Source organism: Leptosomus discolor, chromosome 21 (genome assembly GCF_034619465.1).
Source record: "Leptosomus discolor isolate bLepDis1 chromosome 21, bLepDis1.hap2, whole genome shotgun sequence".
Classification (NCBI taxonomy): Eukaryota; Metazoa; Chordata; class Aves; order Leptosomiformes; family Leptosomidae; genus Leptosomus; species Leptosomus discolor.
The window spans coordinates 7,283,498-7,299,225 of NC_141411.1; the positions used below are offsets into that span (position 1 = coordinate 7,283,498).

At 49.8% G+C, this 15,728-nt stretch overlaps 1 protein-coding gene across 1 annotated transcript in view; it reads right to left on the minus strand.

Moving 5' to 3' along the window:
- The window catches only part of LGR6 (leucine rich repeat containing G protein-coupled receptor 6), a 148,600-nt gene that overhangs the window by 77,976 nt on the left and 54,896 nt on the right, over nucleotides 1-15,728 (minus strand). Inside the window, exon 3 of the mRNA XM_009948094.2 lies at nucleotides 5,815-5,886. Coding sequence (XP_009946396.2) covers nucleotides 5,815-5,886 — 72 coding nt within the window. The remainder of the gene's footprint in view (nucleotides 1-5,814; nucleotides 5,887-15,728) is intronic.

Genomic DNA, 15,728 nt, shown 5'->3' on the forward strand with positions numbered 1-15,728 from the left:
GGCATCCAGGCAGCTCACGAGATCTGGAAGGATGCGGAAGTTTCCAGTTTTCCAGAGACTGATTAAGCAGCATATTCTGCTACCTTGGAAAGCTCCAAGGTTGGGAGGTCATGGACCAAAGAGTAAACTTTGCAAGGGAAGGAACTTGGCAGAGGAGACAAACCAGCCTATGACACTGGTTTCTGATGATCCTGGCACTGAAGGATGGACTCAGGAGCATCAGCCTCTGTGAGGAGGATGTGGGTTGGCCATGATGCAAAGATGAGCCCTTGGGAGAGGTGCACTTGCAAAGTCTCTTTGCAAAGGGATGTACCCATCACTTGAGAAGACCTCAGAGCTCCAGCTACGACTGCTGAGCATCCATCGCTCTCAGTCTGCACTCGTCTGATGGGAGCCGAGGGGGCCAGATCTCACCTTGCCTTTGGCTGAGGACTGGCTCAAGGCTTGGTGCGTAAAGATCTCAGCATACTTCCCTGTGTCGTGATTTTTTGTTGGTAGTGGGGCAGCATGGCTTTTCACTTGCTCTCTTCCAAGTCTCCACACACCTGCTTCTCCGGGTGTACCCCTGCATGGTTTCTGCACAGGCCTATCTTCATGGCCACTTTCCAGGTGGTTTTTGTGCAGAAAAGCAGCCCGAGGAGGCAGAGCCAAGAATCTGGCCCTGCTTCCAGTAACTCTAGGATTCACTCCGAGGGCAGGGAGAGGACCATCTGCACAGGCAGGTTTGTGGAGGATTTCCCAGGGTGTTTCCCATCCTTTTTTTAAACATAAACTAACACTCTGGAAAAACCAGGAAAGCATCAGGCCTCTTGACAACCCAAGATGCCTGTGAGAGTTTACTTGTGGACATGCACATGACTGCAATCAGCTCTATGGCCCTAGACATTAAAAATAAATTATGAAAATTGTTACAATCCCCAGCTACCAGCCTGTCTCCTCGGGGGACGTCCCTGTCACCAGAGGTAAGATCTCTATTCTTGCTGTGAGTCATCTCCTGAATACCTCCAGGTTTCAGCTGGTCATTCATCAGCCATTCCCAACTCCAGCCATCCCTGTGACACCTGTCAAACCTCAGCCAGCCTGTGACAGAGCATCCACACCTGTAGATGCAATTTGTCCTGAATATTCCTAGTGCCATCTGCTCCAAAACCTGCTAATCTTGTTTTCAGACAGAGAGAACATGTATTTCCATCCTTATTGCAGCAGCTGCTTGTCCTTAAAGGTTTATGTCCATCCTCATTCACCTCACCTACAGGTTGAGTAACCTCAGTTGACTCATTGTTCCTTTAGTTCATCACCAGACCCCTGATCCTTCCCACTGTTTTTTAAATAAAGCAATTCGTTTTTCTGCATAACTGGGCTGCAGGCCCCAGTGTTTTATCTCCCCAGCACACCTTGGCTGCAGAAACAAATCGATGAGCAGGACCAGGAGCCCCAGAAGTTGCATTGGTCCTTGTGTGACAGTTGTCAATCTGGATGAGAGTTCCTATGCCAGTGAGCTGCAGAGAGCACTCGGGATTGATCACCGAGGCTTACATTCGCTTTTCACAAGCATGGAAGGAGAACCACACCCAATGACCCCTCTCCCATCAGCCTCTAGCCCCATGTCCTCTGTGGGTGACAGTCATCTCAGAGGGATCCCACCAGCCTTGCAGCATGCACCCTGTGTGAACGGGCTCCGGGTGCATCAGCAAGGAAGCTCGTGGTGCTCTGTGGTCCCTGCACTTGGCCTCTGTCCATGCAGAGCAGGCAGTGAGATGATCACCTGGGAAGGTGAAGAGAGGAAGCACTTTGAGCATGGCAAGGTGGTGGGAGTGGGGTACGACAGAGTGATTAGAGGAAAATGAGGAGTTGATGGAACAGGGATCTGAGACTGCCAAAGTGTTTAAGGCTGGGATTGCCCCTTGTGTGCACATGGACACCAAGGGCCACTTGTGCTGCTCATGGACCATCTTTCTGTGGGAGATGCAGGAGGAGGGCGTGGGCAGAGGCAGTCACGTCAAACACACTCAGCCCTACCTTTGAGCACCGTGCACTTCTCTAAGCCTTTTATCTTCTAGACCAAATTATCCCAGTTACATTTCTCTACCACCCCTCTAATTTTATTCTAGTTTCCTCACTGATGAGGATCTGGCATTTCTTCATCCTTCTGCCTGTTCTCCTCTGGCTGCTCTCCTGCTGTGCCATGTCCTGAATATTGCTGGTGCCAGATGGGACAGCATGGTCCAGCATTAAGAGGAACAGAAGGATCATAGATGGTATCTGGGTGCGGGTCCTTACCCAGCCCAGCAGCCTATCTCATAGCCTTTGCTGTCTATCAGAGCCCAGCACTCCCAGGGAAGTTCAGTGTATAGCCTGAAGGGTGACTTGCCCTCCCTGAGTTCTCTTATGTCTTGATTTTCAACAGAGGCAGAATGGTTGAGTATAAACTTGATGCTTTGCCTCTACCTAAAGCAAGCAGACAGGACTTTCCTCCCTGTTCCTGTCTTTTAATACCTGACATCCCAGCATTTCTCTGATCTGTCCTGCCTCACAGGCTCTTCAGATTCCCTCTCCAGATACCTTCTTCAAGATCTGTGCTTTTTTTTGAAGGAGATTGAAGTGCAGAGAAAAGCACATGACTGCAGGAGTGGTTACACTAGTCCTAAGGGAGCAAGGATCTGTTTGGGATGGGGAACTGTGTAGTGAGCAGCTCATGTCACCATGAAATGCAGTGCTCTTCACAGTGTAGATTCACAGCAGCCCCACAGGCCGTGGATGTAACTAGGGCGAAACTGATGCTCCCCAGTTACCTGACACACTTCTGTACACTACATGAGGCACACCAGTTTACACCGATTTACAGCTGGTTACCCACCCCCCGTATTTGTGTAGTATCTGTAGTATCTGTAATGACAGTGTCTTATAAATCACTGCAGTTCCCCATGAGCCCCAAATGCCTCTACAGTCTTTTGCATTGAAGTTGCTTTTCTGGGTTTCAAAGTGCCAGGTCACATGGAGATCTTGCAGCAGCTGGCTTGCCAGAGAGGTCTTGCCTTCAGTAAGATGGGGGCGGAGAAACACAGCAATGGAAAAGGGAACTGAGACACGGCTTGGGAAGAGGGCGAGGATTTTTGGTCACTCCCAGGACGCAAGAAGCAGGGTGAGCCATCCCCATGGTCTCCCTCCAGGCTCTGCTCTCCAGCCCAACCACAACCAGACTCTGAGGGAACGTGCAAGCTCTGCAATGGGCTGGGAAGGGTCACTCTGCTTCCAAGCTCAGTTCCTGCCTTGGGTTTTCCCAGCCAGTAAAATAGCAATAATAACACCTTTCCCTACAGGAGGTTTTGGTCATTTTATTGTGCTGCCAAGGAGGCTGTGGTGCTGCTGTGGAAGCACCCTGCACTCCCACTCCTGTCCTGAGGAGGTCAGAGGGGAGGTGGAGAGGCCCATGACTCTTCAGCAAGCCAGTGCCAGGAAGGACGTTTGTTCCCCCTGGTCCTTGGGGAGATGGAGCAGATTCTGCTGCAGTGACCTGAAGGACCTGAATCACAGCCTGAAGGAAACACGTGGTGGCCTTCACCCGCCTTCTTCAGCACTTTGTGCTTTTCCTTGGTCTTTTCTCAGTAGAGGAAACCAGTCAGAGTCCTCATCCTTGCCAAGAGCCCTTCCAACATGATTAAGCTTGATGCTCCTAAGGTCTGTCCTGGCAAAATTTCTAGTCCTGTTCCAGCAAATTCCCAGGGACCAGCCTATCTTTTCCATGTCCATCACTGTTAGCCTCACTCTCACAGTGACAGAGAAATAGATGAGGGTGAATGACTGCTGTTCCTGGAGGGCACAGGGACCCACAACTGCATCTGTCAAGGCCCTCACTCCCACGGACCCCACAGTATCGTTACAGAAAGCAATCAATCAGAGCATCTCCTGTAGCCAGAGCACATGCCAGCCCAACATACTCCTGCAAACAAGCCAGGAAAATGTCAGTCTCTGGAAAGTGAAATGCTCCCAGTGAAATGAGGGCTGGCAGTGCCCCTGCTTTTAGGGAGCAGGAACTTCTTTAAATAAGATGCCCATGGCAGGGCCCGGATGGGCCAGTCCCTGTGAACATTAGCCCTTCCTTCCCTGGCCTTGGAGCTGGGCTAGTCCTCTGCATACCTCCATGGGAAAGATCGGGGGCTTAAATTTAAGGCAGGCCTGCAGCCAGAGGGGTGGCTGTGACAGCCCAAGTGCCACCCTGTGTCACTGGGCCCAGTCTGGCTGAGAGCAAGGCAGGTTGTCCTGAAGCATGAGGACACCAACTTCAGCTCCCACAAGACAGCCTGCAGCAAGCTTCTCCATGCAACCATTTCCCAGCTGGAAATGCTCTGATCCTTCAAGCCTCTTCTTACAATGGGGTCGCTCGTGAATGTGTCCCCGTGGTGGAGCACGGCCAGGTGTCCGTGAGCCCATCTGCATGCGGGCGCTGGGGCAGAGAGAGCACGCTCCTCTCCTTACCGCAACCCGTGGGGAGCCATGCTAGCTCCGGAAGAGCGGCATCGCTCTTGTACTCTGCATCAGTAGTCACCTGGGCCTGACACAAATGGGAATTGATCAAAAGCGGCTTTAAAAGCTCCCGTGTTCCCCGAGTAGAAAGTTCCTCTTGTTGAAATTGGGTGGGAGAGCTGCGGTTTTTCCTCAGTTCCTTTGATTTGTTGCCTAATGCAGGGGATGGATAAATCTCTAAGCCCTGAGATTTAGGGCAGGATTCATACTTTACATCTTCAGAAGATGTAGTAAACAGCTCTATACTCTCTAATCCTGGGAGCAGGTTTGTACCTGCTTGCTCTGTATAAACTGGACCAGCTACAACAATTTCACATTGTGGCTGAATTCAAAACATCCCCTTGGGGATGAAATGTTTATTGCAGGAGATTTTTAAGATGGTTCCTGAAAGGGAGAAAGGGACTCCCACCTCAATAGCTGGCACAGACCCTACGGGACTGTCACATGGATGCAAAAAGTGGTGTGACTGCACAGGCAGTGGGACACCCCAGCTTGTAGGAGAATACTCTGGGGAGGATCTTGCTGGTAACCCTTGTCACTTAGACCTTCCCCACTGGACAGGCAGAGGTGGGTGGCCTGCCCACAATGACAAGGAGGCTTTCATTTACCAGGGCTGGCAGTTCCCAGTTAAGGCCTGACGGCTGCAATGCTTCTGGATGCAGCTGCACATGTCCCCATCGCCCCGGTGGGCAGGCTGGGCTGAGGTTGAAGTCAGACTGCCCAAGGATCCCACCCTTCCCAGGGGCAGGTCACTCCAGAGCCTTGCAGAAGCCTCTTGGGCCATGCAGAAGTTTGCAGCAAGGGCAGGCTGGTTGTGAAGAGGCAGCTGAGCTGGGCCAGAGCGCCCATCTGGACCTTTGGGTAGCTCCAACCCAGTACCAAGACTCAGCAGCAAAGCAGATGGGGGCCAGTTTGAGGTCTGGACACCACATCTGGGAGGCACATTAGGGTATTTGGTGAGTTTTATGCAAAATATGAACCTCTGCAGATTCTCCTGTGGCGCGCTTTCACACAGCATGGAGGGCTGTGCCCTGGAGATGACCTGCTCATGGTTTGCTGTAGCAGAAGCAAGGAAGCAGTGCAGGGGGGTGAGTGGTCCTTGGGGTGGGACACAGTTCCCCACTCACCAAGGGGCAAGTTAGCCAGCGTGGGTTTAACAACTGACACCACACTGCCTTGTAACTTTACGTCCCCTTCTGGATGGCTGCAAGTCCCCAAGCACGTCCAGTGCCGAGGGGCCGGGCGAGGTGGGGGCAGTGGCGGCTCTGCAGAGGGGAAGGAGTTACTTACAGAATCTTCAGGCTGTAGAGGCCAGAGAAAGCTTCCCCTGGGATCCCGGAGATCTGGTTTCCAGAGAGGCGTCTGCAGAGAAAAGAAGAGCCAGTAATGTGTCAACATCCTTGTAATGACAGTCCCTTGTCTGCAGAGGCTTAACAATTCATGCATTTTGCCACAGCCCTCTTGGGGAGGAAGCTGCGGTGTTGCAGCTTGGGCAACCTTTGTGTATCATCCCCTCTTATAGCTTGGGGAACAGGCAAAGAAAATAATAGCTTATTACCCCTGCCAGACCTGAATCCAGTGTTTTCAGCATCCAGCAATAGCTCATGGCTCAAGTAATTCCCTGGATACCTGTAGAGGATCCCACTCCACAGAAATTACAGCACAGGTTGCCTGTGAGGTTGCCCTCTACTTGAAGGCACTGACCAACCTACAGACCCTGCTCTACGCCAGATGCCTGGCAGTGAGGGTGGAGCAGGGGGAGAGGTACTTTCTGCTTATGCATGGTCCTAGAAAGACTATCCCTAAATCATGGACCCTTCTCTGTCATTTTTGCCTGCATGTGGCCTGTTTCTGCATCCTGCAGGTTCTCCCTTTGTCTTGTCCATCAAAGCTTGATGCCACTTGATTTGCTTCCACTCCCTCATTCCCAGCACTGCTTTGACTTGCGTGATCACCACTAAGGCCCAGCTCCTTCAGCACATGAGAGTTTGGTATCAACTGTGAGGGGAGACCAGGGAAAGGGCTGGAGATTGGGGGTACCATGTAGGTGCCACAGTAGAACCAGCTTATCTGAGAATGGTTTCCAAATCCCAGACAGACAATTCAAAACTGGTTCTTGGACAAGTTATGGCTGGAGAAAACTTCAGGAGAGAAGATGAAGATAGGGACAATGCAGCCTTGGAAGACTGATGCATGAGGATGAATGTGAAGGGATGAGAGAGGAAAACAAAGTGAAGAGCAGCATCACAAGCTGATTCTGTGATTCTGTGATTCTATAAATGGAAGTGGGACCACTGGGGACACAGAGCAAAGAGCAGGGGACAACATTCAGAACTGGCTGAAAGATTTTATCCAAGGAAAACTGTGGGATTCACCTTTGTACAGCATCGTCTGATCAGAGAGCTCAAATTTTAGCAAGGCCCAGAGCAGGGGGCATCAACAGGTATTGGGATTTTTCACTGATATTGGAAACTGCATCACTGTTACCATCATTTTCACTGATGGTCTAGGCTTGACCTAAGGAAAACCTTCTCCTTCTCCTCCTGTTTCTCCCATGAGGACAAACATGGACCAAGTCCCAGTGCCCATCAGCCAGACTCATGACAACGGGTTCAACAACCTGATTAAGACCCCAAATTACTACTGCATTTATGCTTTACTTTCTGATCCCCAAGTGGTCAAAAGGAGGTCAAGACTGGACTTCTTCATAGTCAGAGGGTAAGAAATTTGTTGTTGTCCACTTGACTTGGAGTGGAATATTGCATCTCCCAAGAGCAGACAGTGAACATTATTTGCGACCAGGCTCATCTTCACTCTCCCATAAAGTCCAAACCAGGCCCGAGAGGTCAGGCACAGATGCTGGCAAGCTTGTTGTATTCAAAATCTTGTTTCTTTTTAGACATTTTTGCTGCGAAGGAGGCAGGTGTCAAGGATGAGCAGTGTAATCCAGGCTGGAAGCAGAGTGCATTGCAGTGAGGACTCTACAAAGGTCACGGAGAGGATCTGAGCTGTTTTGGGCAGCCACACTCACCGGTGGCAGAGCAGGCATGTGTGGGTGCCTGAGCTCTCTCCCTCCCCATCTCTCCCCTTGGAAATCTGGAGAAAATTGCTCCCGTAATTAGGCTTCCGACAGCATAAACAGCACAGGGTCGTCTCTTTAATGTGTGTGAGCAGGTTGTAACCTGCCTCTCTGCAGTATGCAAGCCACTTGGCAGGCTGGGCTATTTGTCACTTGGGGGCTGTGATTTGGGGTAATTGCTCCTTTCGATTGCTGATTTCCACATGGGAGTGAGTGTTGTCCAGGAGACTGGACTTCTTGCCTGGAGGGGAGGTATTCCTGCACAGCATCCTCAGCCTGCTCCCAGCATCCATCCCACCGGGCTTCCTTGTTCTAAGGGGGGCTGTCTGTCCTTACCTCCCTGGAGCTCCTGTCTGCCCCCATGCCTTTGCTGGCAGCGATCTACATGTATTCACGGTTAAATGTGCCTCTTGACTTGTTTCCTGGCAGCTCTGCACATTTACGTTCACTTTCCTGGGTGTGTTTGAGTGTTTGCCAAATCCCTAAATGGATCTGAGACCTCCAGAATTAGCAAGAAAGGAGTGTGGAGTTTGGATGGAGCCCAGGCTGGGGCTCCTGGCCTCAGAACAGGGTGGCAGGGAGCCCTGTGTGCTGGTGGGACATGTGCTGAGATAGCTTGTGGCATCTCAGCACCATGGGCAAAACAGAACACGAGGGGAAAAACAACACTGCAGGAGATGACCTGGTTTTACTGGGCACCATCTCTGGGTGAATTTAGCAGCACAAAGCATCCCCCAGCCCCAGGAAAGGCAGCCATGCCTCCCTGTTACTGCCACTTCTGTCCTTGACCCTGCCACACTGAGACTATACTGTGTCCTTGGCTCACTTCTGGCCTCTGGATCTTCTCTCTCTACCTTTACCTCCTCCCTGCCGCCAGGTCAGCCCAGCTCCTCTCCCCAAGGTGCAGAGCTCGATGCCAAGCCAAGGAACAGGCACAAAGGGAGGCATCAGCCACAATCACTTTACTCAATCCACCTCCCAAGGTGATTGCCAGTGCCTTTGAGGTCTGAGATGGGCTCCACTTACTTGTATGCCTGGAAAGACTGGGAGGCAGGAGATGTCCATGTTTGTGCACACAGGCTGAGATTTTGCTTTGCTAGAGGGGTACATGGCTGGGACATGCACACAGGGTCTGGAGGTGTGGGCTTTGAAGGTTTGCTATACTTCCCAGGACCGGAGCTGCATGATGCTGTTATGGTAGCCAGGTGTCCCAGGCAAGGCAACGTGGCTGTCCCGTTTCTCCAAGAGTGTGTCAGGAATGGGTAGGTCTTTCGGGCTGCCCTGTCCAGCAGCATTAGTGGCCAATGGGAAGAGACACCTGCTTCCATGTTGTTAGCTCCTGTGCCAGTTCATGTGAGAGACTCAAGGAACAAAAGACCCTTCCTCTGTCTATGGTCACTTGCTACCTCCCTAGTGCTTGGTTCCCTCTGTCCCTCTCATTCAAACTCTCCCGGAATCTCCCAGCCTGGCAGACAGGCACCCATTGAATATATCTCCAGAAGCCAGATCCCACAGGAAATCCACTGATATGGTCCCTTTCTTTCTATTTGAAAGGGAACAATAGCATTTTATGTGATGCTGCCAGTGTGATTTCCCCTGAGACAGGTCTTAATTTGCTCCTCTTGGGAGGAGACTGAAGCAAGTAACCGCACCAAGAAGGACTGAGAGGTGGTAATCCCTTGTGCCCTAATCACACGAGGGGAAGAGGAGCTGCTCTTGCAGGGGTGAATGTCTGGTCCACAGCACACAAGCTCTGCTCCAGGCCTGCTCAGGTCTCTTTTTAGTATAGGTAGACCTGAGTATGGCCTGCCGTCCTGGAGCTCACACCGTGAGACAGGGTTGGGAGAAAGGGAGAGCTGTGGTTTTAAAGTGACCGATGGAAGAGGGAGAGAAGGGGCAGGTGGAAGGGGAGGGTGGGAGCTGGAATTGGCTCGCTTGCTTTGGAAAGCTCGTGTGTTCCGTGGATTTTAAATTCTGCTCTCCCCCCACCCCCCTCACCTTCCCCACTCCTGTGATTTCTGGGAACATTCCTCCAGGCTTTGATCTCCGTTCCCAATACTCTCCAAGCTGGAACAAACTCATGGTTTACCACCTCATGGTTACTGCAGTTCAGTTACCACAGGATCCCACCCCCTCCTGTATCTTGGGCTTCTTGGTCATGCTACAACTTCCATGGCACGCCCAAAGGCTGTTTGTTGGGCATGATCACTCATGTCATGTGCTCAAGCAACACGGTGATGCTCTTATCATTCACATTAGGAGGCAGGAACATTGCTCATTGGCAGGACAGGACAAACATGTGTGTCCATATCCCAGTGGAATTTTCCTATTGCCAGATCTTTATTGAGCATGTCAGCCTACCCCTTTGATCTCCTGCTCTGGTTCATTTCTCAAGCACTAACACTGTCAAGGCAGAATCCGTGCCCAGATAAACTCTCTGTGCTCCTGTCTGAAAAGCATCATCACGCCAAGACTGTGCCATCCCCTGGGTGCACAGGGGACCAAGGGCTCTGTGTTATGCTTGAGTTTGTTTTCGTGCTGGTGGAAAACAGGAATGAAGCCAATTAAGTCATGCAAGTGAAAACATGGTACATTTGAGAAAAGGGCCAGGCTTGGACTCTCCCTTCCCACACAGGAATCTGCAGCTGGTTCTAGCCTGGTATCACCCGGAGGTGTCTCTAAAGTGGTCTTTACTGCCTTACTCCATCCCTGAGGAGGAGACTATGCAGGCCTGTTTCTAACTCTGCTCTCCGTACCCCCACTGAATGCCTGTTCCAACTCGATATATTGATGGCATTCGCTCCTTTTGTTTATGGTCCTCAAGCCAGTTTTCAACCCACACGAATGTTCATATGCAAGCTAGTTTGGATTCATTTGCCAAGTAAGATTTAATAAGACATAATTCCTTAATGAACAACCCAATACAGGTCACTGAATGCCTTCACTCCATCCCCTTATAAACTGTCGAGGTTCTCAGGGAAGATTTGTTCCCTGCGAACCTTCAGAGCAGTTTTGACTTTTGACTCTACTCTGGTGCCCCACTTGGGGTACCCCAGAACAGAATTAGTCATTTGGAAGGCGGTTTTCAGGGAAGTTACGCCTTCTATCCTTACTTGCAAGGATTTTTCACTATCCCTTGCCTAAACGGAGTATAAAAATAACTGAAATCTCTAAATTTTCAGAACATTTTGAATTTGACTTGGGCCCCTTCAATAACTTGGCTTTGTTTTCAATGTGCATGATGGAGAACCCCTTAGAAGCCCTTATCTCCTGTCCCCACCTGCACCTTAACCAAAATCTGCCTCTATGGCATGCCAGATTGCACAGTGATGACCTTTGGAAGACTTCGTCAGAGGAATTATCCTTTAACCCTCTCTGTGCTTTTGCCCACTCACTTAATTGACAACCTGTGCTGTCCTCTGCCAAGGACCAATGTCAACCAGGAGGACAGAGAGTCCTGGATGAACCAGGGCTAGTCCCCTTGTTGCTAACAAGATGCCTTCTCAGATATCAGAGCTAGGCAGCATCCTGGGGGGGACCACAGTGTCCAAGAATTCAGAGGAGCTGCAGCTCCTCACCTGCAGCCATCTGGAAATGGAGAGCTGTCAGGGAAGGTGGCTACGAAGACAGCAGTGATCCTGCCTCCAAATCTCAGCATGGCAAAACACGGACATGGCCCTACAAGCATTTGTCTCTACCAGAGACCTCTGCAGCCTGCTATGTAATGGAAACCAAAGCTGCTCGCCTAGCAGTACCCTACTCCAGACCCTACTCGTTACTGCACTGCTCCAGGAAAGGCTTTTCACCATGGTGCCAGCACACTTGAACCTTGTCCAGAAATGTCAGCACCTCTGGAGCTATCACTCCAGAATGAGTCTTGCCCCAAAGCCAGCATTACTGCAGTGCTGCCTCTTACAAGAATGAGATTGCCTTGGAGCGAGACCCTGTGCTGGACAATACCTCCAAAGATGGATGTTTCAGATGTCTGGGAGCTGATGCGGGTGGTGCTGGTGCTCCATAATCTGTGATGGCTCCACTGGTCCTTGCACCCACACGGGAAGAGGAGTGAGAAGGGGGGTTCTTCCCTGGTGCAGGGGATGAGAAGAGGGCTGCTGCATTCACACTCCTAGCACACATGCCTGCATTTTATTTCATTGTGCTTTTGCACTGTTTCTTGGCCTCCAGTCCCTTGACCTGGGAAAGGGAACAGCCTGCAAGGGGTGGCCATGGTGTGGGTCCTGAGCCTGCTGTGCCTGCCTTGATGCAGGGGCATGGCACTCCCCATGACGGTGAGTCCCTCTGCCCTCGGGGCCTGAGAAGAGGCAGGTGAAAGAGCCAGTGGCTGGGAAGGGGTCTGATCTTGCCGCTGTGCCCCGAAGCAAGAGGTGAATGGCAATGAACACCTGCCTTTGGCTGCAGTTTCTCTTCTTGGCACCAAATGCTCATGTTTGGATTCAAAGCGCGGTAACAAAGCCCTTGCCGGCGAACACATTTCAACATGTTATTATTCACAGGCCGGCTTTCAAGATCCTCTTTCTATTCCTTCTGTACTGATTGCTCTTGTTTCTCTTGGCTCCCAGCTCTGGCTTTTCAGGCTTCATTAACTGGGATTTATTAGCAACTTTAAACAATCTTCCTGCTGCCAGAAAGAGAGAAAGAAAGAAAAGAAGGGGAAAAAAAAAGAAAAGAAACAAAGAAGAGACACACTAAACTCTGGGCTGCTCCCTGCCTGTGTGAGGCCCAGGTCTGAACACCTCTGGAGGTTTTCTTTGGAGGGAAGGACCGGTGAGTGCCTGGACTGGGACTGTGCCTGCTTACAGCGCAGCCTCTCCTGTCTCTGCTGTTTCCCCACTGGAGCTGGAGGCTGGCGGTGACCCAGGAGAGCACAGACTGATGGAGAGCTGTTGGAGAGGAGTCCTCGGTGGTGTTACCTCTTCAATGCCAGCTGAGACTGGAGAATCTGGTCTCTTGGCAGCCTCCAAGCATGAGTGCTAATTGCATCCACAACACCTTCCTGAGCAGCTTGCAGAAAAAGCTAATGACTAACAGGTCCCAGCACACCTGAGAGGCCCATTCTTATGATGAATGGATGGGTAAATAGAGGCACTGGCAGGGAAAATTGCTTTACCAAGACCACATGGTGAGTGAGCAGCTTGAGTGGGAGCAGTCCTGGTGCCCTAACCACAGCATTGCCTCCGGTCCCTTGTGGGACACAGCTGTTTGGTCTCCAGAGGGGAGTTGTCCTGTGGGACACAGCCCGGCTGGACATCATGGTGCGGCTTGGGTGATTGCTTCACTGTCCTCAAGACCCTCACGTGCCACTCTGCTCTCACTTGTTCCTCACATGCCCCCACCCAGCGTGGGTGTGTGCAGAGGACTAAACATACTCAGAACTCAGGTGAATCCAGCAACCTGGATTTGCAGTGCTCCACAGCAGCCTGAAGGATGTGCAACAAAGCATATTTGTCCTCAGTGACCATGGGACACGTACTTCATCTACCCATTTTTGCAGCTTTCTTTCCCCTTCCCATTATTCCTGTTCCTTGGTTGAACCCTGGCTCCATGCACAAGTGGAACCTTGAGTTCAGCTGATCTCTGGCTTTGATGAAACTTCGTCTTCATGAGGAGCCTGAGATGGTGCTAAAATAGAGGCACAGAAAGAGGAGGCATCATAAAAGGTGCAAAACACCAGCTCTGCTCCAAGCTGCTGTGACCCTGGGCTACTGGGACTAGATCTAATGAGACAGAAGTTTGGCAGCAGCAGAGCAGGGGAGGGGAACTAAGAGGAGCTCATGGAGGAGGCAGAGGAACGTGGACTTTCTCTGGCTGTCAGAGAAGATCAGAGTTACAGATCACATTCACAAGTGTTCAAGGGCCAGGGGTGTCAGGAGCTTCTAGGATGTTTCTGAACATTAGAGCAAAGTAAAAATGTCCCTAAAATATAAGAGTTTCTAGGGGACCTGAAAATCTCTGTTGAATTTGGCAAATATTTTTGGCTGAGGAACCTGTGATTTTTTTCAGAATGTTCAAGCATCTTTTCAAAGACATCTTTGCAATAAAGCAAATATCATTTGAAATACCATTTTCTTTTCAAGTTTGACCCAAAGTAAAAGAGTAAGAGCTAAGAAGTAACCTGAAAATTAAATAAACTTTTCTCTTTCAGGTTAAAAGAACTTTTATGGGTTGACCAAAGCCCCAGAACATCAGGTTCGGTTCACTTTGAATTGAATTTTGCAAGTTTTGTCTTCAGTTGCTCCAGCCTGTTACTCACTCAGTTTATCAAGGATGTAACAGGGAACATAACGGTGTATGAGGCAGGCTGGGACTGTACAGTCACCCAAAACCCCTGGAGTTGAGAAACCAGCTGAAAGGTTCCCATCTAACTAAAGACAGGCACTTGCAGTAAGGATGGGCTGCAGCAAAGTCCCTTCATTGTCAGCCCTTCTCTGACTGGAGAGCAGGCAGGCAGGCAGGCAGGCAGGCAGGTCTTCTTCCTCCCCAGGAGGCACTAACACTGAGGTACCTGGGTTGTCCCTCATTGCTCAGCAGGGTTTTTTGGTCTTCACTCACTTAGCATACCCCAGCCTGGGCAGTTCTTCTGTGGGGAAGCAGACAGAAGGCTTGGTCTCGTGTGCTACATCCACCCCAGTAGACCCAAGGTAGATGAAATCTGCAGGTATCTGAGCTGCAAAACCCAAACACATACAGATCTGTTGAGGATCTGTAAACAGGCAGGATTTGTTTGCTTGACTCTTGGCACAGAGGGTGATTCCATCCTGAATGTCATGGTCCTGATGTAATGTTTTGGGATGAAAGTCTGGTAAAGATATAAGTGAAAAGAGCAGGGGAAATGCCAGGCAAGCTGCATTACTGGTTGATGACAGCCTTATGAATAACATACACACTGTCACTGTCCAGATGTTGTTGTTGAAAGAATCACTTTTAATTCATGATAATATATAAAAAGCTGTCCTTGCTTGATTTCATAGAAATTACTTGATTTCCATAAATAGGATTATGGTCTTATTGCTATCAAATTCAAGCAGGAACTTGGGTATGCATAGGTATATAATGCTTCATTTTCCATTTCTTCTCTTAACTGTGACGTTTTTCCTAGTCAAAATACTTTTGCTTTCCGAATGAGGACTTTTTGAACCTCCACTAAAATGTTCTCTAACAACTTCCAATTATTTTTCAGATTTTCCTGTTTAAATTTTTCCTCTTCGCCTGTTTCATTCATAATTATTTTTGGCTGTGGGAAGCTGGCTGTTTTGGCACCTATGAATATTTATTCATTGCTGGTTAAGACTGTTCTGTTTGTACATGACGTGTAATCAGGACATGATTGCTTCCAGCGAGTCAGCTGTTAACTGTATACAACAGAGTATGGTCTCAGTGTGTGAAAAGCTTTACTACCCCCAGTGAATGCTTTGGGTGTCCACACTTCAGCACAGAGGTTGGCAAAATGGAAAAAGAAAGGCTGCAAAATGGATGCAAAGACTTGAAAACCTCACCTTCTCTGTGTGGCTTGAGCTCCAAAGCTAAAGAAGGATTAAAAATGACTCCTGCTCAGTCTGTAAATGCCTAATGGGGAGGGGAGTTTGGGTAGCTGGGGTCATTACAAGTGTAATGAATAGAAATTACCGACAGATGAAGATGAGTTGCAAGACCATTCAAAGTTAAAAACCTATAGTATGATCTGATAATGAAGAGATTTGACCTGTTATGGGAATAATGAACTTCGATATCTGGTCTGGTCTCTTTAGTCAAGACTGAACATTCAGAGAAATAAGTTTGTCTTTGCGTATGTGTGTCCACATAAGCATGTACACTTGTGCAAACTCTTTTCTGAATGCACAGACATGACTTTCTGCTCGTGACAGTGGTGCCTGACACAGCACACTGTCACACAGTGCAGAGGCTCAGGTCAGGAAAGTGTCAGGCAGGTCAGCACCACAACCTATGCACCTCACTGGCATTACAATGTAGTACTGGATGCTGATTATTCAGGGTGTCTCCACTGCAGAACACGTGGGCTAGTACATCTGGGAGATGAAAATACCTGCTTTCAGGGTAGTGCAAACATCTATTCTGTAGGAAATTCTGACATTTTGGAAAAAAACAT